This window comes from Babylonia areolata, chromosome 9, assembly GCF_041734735.1.
Source record: "Babylonia areolata isolate BAREFJ2019XMU chromosome 9, ASM4173473v1, whole genome shotgun sequence".
Classification (NCBI taxonomy): domain Eukaryota; kingdom Metazoa; phylum Mollusca; class Gastropoda; order Neogastropoda; family Buccinidae; genus Babylonia; species Babylonia areolata.
This window is the reverse complement of record NC_134884.1, coordinates 16,426,125-16,433,942: the sequence shown is the minus strand read 5'-3', so window position 1 is coordinate 16,433,942 and position 7,818 is coordinate 16,426,125. Positions and strand designations below refer to the sequence as shown.

The following is a 7,818-nucleotide window of genomic DNA, read 5'->3' as shown; positions in this document are numbered from 1 at the left end:
AATGCAAATACAAAAAGAAAAAAAAAATCAACTGAATGTTAAAAATAACCGCCCCCCCCTTCTCCCCCTCTCTCCCCCACCCCTCCCTCTTAGAATAAAATGTTTAAAAAGCAAACAATGGAAAACGTACAATGAGCGATCAAATGAAAGAATGCTTCTGTAGTTTTCAAAAAATACTTCTTAAAACAGTTCTTCTACGTTCGTATGCTGCAAATCTGATGTTCATTCTTATACACGAGTAAGCTTTCACGTGTGTGACCCGTTTCCCCCCCCTCGCCACCCCCCCTTCCACCGTGCAGGCAGCCATACTCCGTTCTTGGGGGTGTGCATGCTGGGTATGTCCTTGTCTCCATAACCCACCGAGCGATGACGTGGATTACAGGATTTTTGACCTGCGTATTTGATTTTCTGCATGTGTGTACACACGAAGGGGGTTCAGGCACTAGCAGGTCTGCTTATAGGATGGCCCGGGGGATCGGAAAATTCTCCACCCTTAACCTAACAGGTAAGCAGAAACGAGATCGAAACTCGGGCGAGAATCCATCTCTCTAACTATTCGACCACCGCATCCATCCTTAGATCAGTTGATATCTAAACTGTTGAAGCACAGATTTCCAAAATGTAGGCACTGGAACCTATTTCTGTGTCTCTATGTTCCAAAGCTTTCTCCACCTTTTGTGTGTGTGTGTGTGTGTGTGTGTGTGTGTGTGTGTGTGTGTGTGTGTGTGTGTGTGTGTGTGTGTGTGTGTCGTGTGTGTCTATGTGTGTTTATTTTTTGCGGTTGGGGTGTACCTTATTACTGGATTTTTTAGATCTTATTCCCAGGCTTTTGGATCGACGTCGGCTGGGTCTGGGTGCAGTGGGAGATGATGCCAATGACTTGGCACGATCCTGGCTCCCACCACCACCACCACCACCACCACCGTTCCCCTCTCTTTGTTCTCCGCTTTTTTCAGTGTCCAGTGTGGCAGAATGCATGGCCTTCTCAACGGCTAATGGTAGTGATGAGGAGGGAGAGAAGGCGAATTTTTGTTCGTTCGTCCCACCAGTGGACACACTGTTTTCACTGAAACCGTTCTCTCTGGAGGCTAAAGCACACATTTTATCATCATCGGAGACGGTGAAGTGTGTGTGTGATAAGTCGACAGCAGAGACGATGTTGGTGTCTTTGTTCGTCACGGCTGTCGCACAGTGCGTGTCATGGTCGCTGTCTTCCAGAACAGCGCTGCACGAGGAGTGAGGAGGAAGAGGAGGAGGAGGAGGAGGAGGAGACAGCGTCATGCCTGACTCGTGACACACACCTCGCATCACTCTCTCCCTGCTGTCCTGCCCCTCACCACCCGCGTCCAGGGCGGGGCTGGGAGGCGGAAGGGGCGGAAGGAAGAGACTCGTGCTGGCCACGTGGCCGGAAGTCAGTGGCTGGCTTCCGGCGGGCGCTAGGTCTTTCATCTCGAAATAGGAAGGCGGCGGCCGCAGTGGGTTGCGAGGTGATGATGGTGGTTGTGGGGGCGGCAGGACAAGATCACGTTCTCTGCGCGGTTGGTGTTGGTGTTGGTGGTGGTTGTGGTGGGGGTGGCTGGCGGTTCCCGAAGGCTGTGGGATTTGTGGGGTGGACGCGTGTCGTGGGAGACCACCACAGTCTGCGGGCACAGCCTCTGAGGACCCGTGCTCCCAAAGCACGTGTGGAGAGGCAGAGTGCGAAGAACCGGTCATCGACGCAGTGGTGAGTGGAATAGAATGACACTCCCCGTTGTAACCTTCACACCTCGCAGCCTCCGAGGCCTGGTGGTGACGCTCATTCCTTACGGGCCCTGAGGTCTGGAACCTCTGGTGGCTGGGTGGCACTGCCAGGGACGAAACGCTCGCACCAGATACACCAGACTCTGAAGTCCTGAGGCTTCGCGGAACCGACACTGTCTGTCCAGGGAGGTGGGGCGTCCGGGGGAACTTTTCACTGGGGTGCGTCATTAACAAGTCATCTGGACCTCGCCTGCTGTGTTCTCTGAACACGGTGTGCGGCGGCCTCGGAGACCAGCCAGTGTGAGTGGGCACCGGCACGTACCACACGTCTGCCGCCTGCTCTGTGTCCGGATTATTCCGGACACTTTCCTCTCTCCTGTAGGCTTTGTCCGGCAGTGACCCGCCAGGGGGGAACGGGTGATCTGATTGGTTGTGGTGGTTATGTGCCCCATACAACGGGGAGTTTGACTGGTTGTGGTGGTTGGTTGCCACACGCAACAGAGCGTTTGATTGGTTGTTATGGTGATTGGTTGCCACATACAACGGATCGTTTGATTGGTTGTTGTAAGCCACGTTTGTGTGTGCCGAGCGTGTTGATTGGTAGGTGGTGGTGGTGGTGTGAGAGGGTCTGGGGTGTGTGTTGATGATGTGGACTGCAGGGAACAGGTGAGGGACGTTGTGGCTGACGGTTTCTGACTTCACGACAGCAATTGGTGGGGGCTGCGTTGCGCGAGGAAATATCGCATGCGCACTAGCGTTTGACACCGAGTCACTCTGACGATATTCCTTGGAACGTTGTTGCTGATGATGCTGATGTCTTTCGTGCTGCTGGTGGTGGTGGTGGTGGTGGTCGTGATGTTGCTGCTGATGAAGCAAAGGGGAGGACTGCCTCTCATCCTCCTCGGTGATATCGCTGAGGGTGGAGTGGACGGGGAGCTGTCCCCGCGTCAGAGCTCGAGCCGCTGAGGTCTGCTGAGGTCCGCTGGCCGTCTGAAGCTGAAAGAACCTGGGAACAACCACCCCGTCATCGCGGCTGTGGGCTGGCGCGAGGAACCCCTCCTGAGAAGGCCCCTCTCCGGGCACCAGCGGGTCGGCCTCCCCGGGGACGTCCCCGGCGGTGAAGTCTGGCGGCGCCTTCTCCACGTCGACACCGGAGTCTGCGGAGTGGTCTGAGGGCGTGGAGGTGAAGGTCTTGGGGATGCGGTGACGGACCCAGAAGGACTCCACTTCCATCCCCTGCAACGTAGATTAGCTGACTGACTGATTGACTGATTAATTTGTTGATTCTTTCGTTGACTGGTTCGTTGGTTGGTTGATCGACTGATTGATTGATTGGGTGATTTGGTGATTGGTTGATTTATTGTTTCATTGGCTGGTTGGTTGACTCGTTGACTGATTGAGTGATTGGTTGATTTGTTGATCTATTGATTGTCTGGGTGATTGTCTGGGTGATTGATTTGTTGATTGATTCGTTGGTTGGTTGGTTGATTGATCGACTGATTGGCTGATTGGGTGATTTGGTGATTGGTTGATTTGTTGTTTCGTTGGCTGATTGGTTGATTGGTTGACTGATTGAGTTATTGGTTGATTTGGTTGATAATTCTGATACCGCATAGATGAGCGTGAAATCGAGAAAGCGAGCGAAGACAAAGAGTGGTATAAGTGAATGCGTGTTGCACGTTTCATTGATTGATTGGCAATGCTCCTCAAGTACAAGAGTAATAATAATGATAGCAACGATTCTACAACTTCAGCTTGCAGTACTATTTTCAGTTACATCATCAACATAATCACCACCACTACAACCACCACCACCACCACTGCTGCTGCTGCTATTACTACTATTTACAATGATAACATCACGAACACACACACACACACACACACACACACACACACACACACACACACACACACACACACACACACACACACACACACACACACACACACACACACACACACACACACACACACACAGACTCACACACACACACACACACACACACACACACACACACACACACACACCACAACACACACACACACACGAACAGGGAACCATAGAACTTTATGTGCCTCTGTCTGTACAAGAGGGTTATCGAACACTAGGAAAAAACATCGTGGAACTAAGTCAGAGAATTATACCAGGAAAACGGCAAAGCTTTAAACCATAGTGTAATTAATGTACAATCGGGAACTATCAATCAGTCAAATACATACAGTAATTCAATAAGATTAAGGCAGATTCAAAGATTATCAAACAGGATAAAACTGAACGCTTTTATAACTAAGTTCAGCAAAGATGTCAGATGCATTTGAGGAGAACATAATTATATCTAGCAACCATATAATATTTGAATGTCAGAATCTAAAATGTTTTTTGCCAGACTTCACCAAAAGTTCTTTTGAATGTGTTATTAACAATTCCAACATGTTATTTGTTGTTGCAGAAGGTTTGCTGCTTAGTCAGGACATTTGTTATAGTTGTTTGATGTTGGCGTTAATAACGTTTCCATTTTCCATTTTCCTTAGCGTTGTCTCTCCCTATTCACCCTCCACACATATACACACTTTTACCCCTTCCCCTACCACAACCCCTACCCCCACGGTTTTTTATTGTTGTTGTTGTTGTTGGTTGTTTGTTTGTTTGTTTTCGTCTAATATCACTTCAAGTGGAAAGACGTTAAACTGAAGACGACGACACACAGACTTTCTCTCTCTCTCTCTCTCTCTCTCTCACACACACACACACACACACACACAACACAACTCAAACACACACACACACACACACACACACACACACACACACACACACACACACACACACACACACACAGAGACTCACCAGACACACAATCCAGCCAGCCTCCTCCGACACGAAGTCCAAGTTCTTCTCCAGGTGTGAGAAGACGTTGCGAGAGACTCGAACCCTGCCCTCCTGGGACCTGAGGGCCAGGGACTTCCCCACCTCCACCCCCTCCCCCAGCAGCACCAGACGTGGGGCGGCGCCCCCTACAACCCCCGTCACCACCCGCCCCACGTGCACCCCCGCCCTAAAACCTAGGGAGACGGGGGTGGTGGGGGTGGTGGTGGTGGTGGGGGTGGTGGTGGTGGAGGAGGAGGAGGAGGAGGAGGAGGAGGGAGGGAGGAGGGAGAGTAGGTGGAGGGCGAGGTGGGTGACGTTAGCGCAGCGTTGATCGAGGAAGGTGGTTTCGAACTCTAGTCCCAGGGCGATGACCTGCGTGTCGCCTTGCAGAGGTCCTCTGTGGTGCACCCCACGGTATGACCACACAAAAAAAGAAAGAACAAAGAAAAAAAAAAGGTCCAGGGTTATATTTGTTTGTTGTCAGCCCGAAAGCGGAGTATGGATGTCTACACGACAGGAGCTAAATATCGGGAATACACGTGGAAGATTAGTTACCGGTGGACACTAAGACTTGAGGAGTGGGGGTGGGGGTTGGGGGGTTAGAGAGCGAGTGGAATGGGGGTGGGGGGTGCAGATCAGCAGATCACGACTGTTGGAGTGAGAAATCCTCTGTGTGTGTGTGTGTGTGTGTGTGTGTGTGTGTGTGTGTGTGTGTGTGTGTGCGTGTGCGTGCGCATGTGGGGGAGAGAGAGAGAGACAGACAGACAGACAGACAGACAGACACAAACAGACCGAGACACAGAGACAGACAGAGACAAAGAAATAGACAGACACAGAGAGAGAGAGTGTGTGTTTATGCCTGTGTGTGAGAGTGTATGCACGTGCAAGTGTGCATACATCATACATGCTGCACACGGGACCTCGGTGCGTCGTCTAATCCGAATGACTAGACGCTCAGATTTGATTTTTCCAGTCGAACTTGGGACGCAGACTCAGATGATTTATTCATTAAGGACATAGCCTCATATTAATCAGAGGCGATTTAAGATATGGCAGTAAGCATTTAACTGTTTTCACAATTAAACTATATAAATTATGACAATACTATTTCTCTTAACTCAAAAGCTTTTTATATAAGTACAATGCGAGATTCCTTTCAACACCGTCGCCAGATGATGCCATCAATAAACAGAATTTAATTAAACAAACAAGTACGTTCATAATATTTCTTTGAAAATAATCTTACGCGAAAATAATGCAACACAGGACACTTCAGAACAAACTGAACTTTATCTTCAGTTGACTCTTTTGCGTAAAAGACACAGCACCTTTGAATGATTAAAGCTTTTTCGTTGTTTCTTCTTTTTTTCTTCTCCTTTTTGACTCACTTGTGTAAACAAAGTGAGTCTATGTTTTAACCCGGTGTTCGGTTGTGTGTGTGTGTGTGTGTGTGTGTGTGTGTGTGTGTGTGTGTGTGTGTGTGTGTGTGTGTGTGTGTGTGTGTGTGTCCGTGTGTCTGTGTGTCCGTGGTAAACTTTAACATTGACATTTTCTCTGCAAATACTTTGTCAGTTGACACCAAATTTGGCATAAAAATAGAAAAAAAATTCAGTTCTTTCCAGTCATCTTGTTTAAAACAATATTGCACCTCTGGGATAGGCACAAAAAAATAATAAAAGAAGCCTAATCATATGCAAACTGCATTTACTGTTATATTTATATTTTTTGTATTCTCTAAACTTGGCACTTTGACCTCTTATTCTGACACAACAACAAGGGGAGTCATTATCATTTTATGTTCAAACAGGAACTTCTTTTGCTAAGCATGGAATTTTTATTTATTTTGCAAACGTTTTGGTGCAGATAGTAAAAAAAGGGAAATTACTCTGTAATTAATGCTAGGGGACTTAATCTATCACAAGTGAGTCTTGAAGGCCTTGCCTCTCTTGTTTTATATAGCGCTACCTGTGTATATTGGGAGAAAGGGCGAGAGCGTGAATCGAACCTACATCCTCACTCTCGAACACTGTAAATGACAGACAAGCGGCATAACCATTCCGGACACACACACACACACACACACACACACACACACACACACAAAAACCCCACAAAACCAGCACTGACCTGAAAGCCCCATAAGCGCTGACCACGGAGTCCATAGCGGCGCACAGATCGTTGAGCAAGACCAGAACCTCCCTGGCACCGGATTCCTGCAAGGCGACCTGCAACCCCACCACCTCCACCACCACCACCCCGAGGTTGGCGTACTCCCTTCCGGTCCCTTCCCCTTCCTCCAACCCCCCTCCTATCCCCCCTCCCCCTCCTCCTATTCCCCCCAGTTGTCTGTTGACGAGGCTCGAGGCCAGGTGGGAGGGGAGGGCGGAGGCGAGGAAGGTGTGGAGGTTCCGCTTGGCGAGGGTGACCTCGGCGGATCGCTCGGCGACCTGGTCCTCCAGGTGGTGCGTGTACTCCTCCATCGTCTCCATCATGGAGTCCAGCAGGGTCTTGCGGCTGGTGCGGCTCTGCCTCAGCATCTTCACCATCTTTTTGGACAGGAAGTGGGGGTGGGGGTGGGGGGAGGTGTGGGGGACGTGGGGTGGGGGCATAAATCAGTACAGCACAACATGGATGGTGAGTACTGAGTGTGAGTCGTATAAGATAACACTATGCCACACATATATGATGATATGATATGATATGATATGATATGATATTGTATGGATACTTATACAGCGCCTATCCTCGGTCAAAGACCAAGCTCTAAGCGCTTTACAAACACGGAGTTACTTGCACAACAGGCTGCCTACCTGGGTAGAGCCTACTGATAGCTGACTATGGGCGCTCATCATTTGTTTCCTGTGTCTTTCAGTCAGGTTTCAGTCACACACACACACACACACTCTCTGTCTCTCTCTCTTTCACACACACACACACACACACACACACACACACACACACACACACACACACGTAACTGTTTACGTATATGACCGTTTGTTCGTTACCCCGCCGTATAGGCAGCCATACACCATTTTCGGGGGTGGGATGCATGCTGGGTATGTTCTGGTTTCCAAAGCCCACCGAATGGATCACAGGATCTTTAACGTGTGTATTTGATCTTTTGCGTACGTTTACACACACCACCACCACCACCACATTCCAACACACCACAATGTTCCTCCCCCCATATCACATCGTCCTCA

General features: G+C 49.4%; 1 protein-coding gene across 1 annotated transcript in view; it reads right to left on the bottom strand.

Moving 5' to 3' along the window:
- Window positions 1–216: 216 nt before the first annotated feature.
- Window positions 217–7,818, bottom strand: part of LOC143285751 (uncharacterized) — a 46,992-nt gene continuing 39,390 nt past the window's right edge. Inside the window, exons 12-14 of the mRNA XM_076593165.1 lie at window positions 6,740–7,158; window positions 4,592–5,009; window positions 217–2,976 (exon numbers count right to left, since the gene is read on the bottom strand). Of these exons, the coding sequence (XP_076449280.1) occupies window positions 769–2,976; window positions 4,592–5,009; window positions 6,740–7,158 (3,045 nt within the window). The 3' untranslated portion in view covers window positions 217–768. The remainder of the gene's footprint in view (window positions 2,977–4,591; window positions 5,010–6,739; window positions 7,159–7,818) is intronic.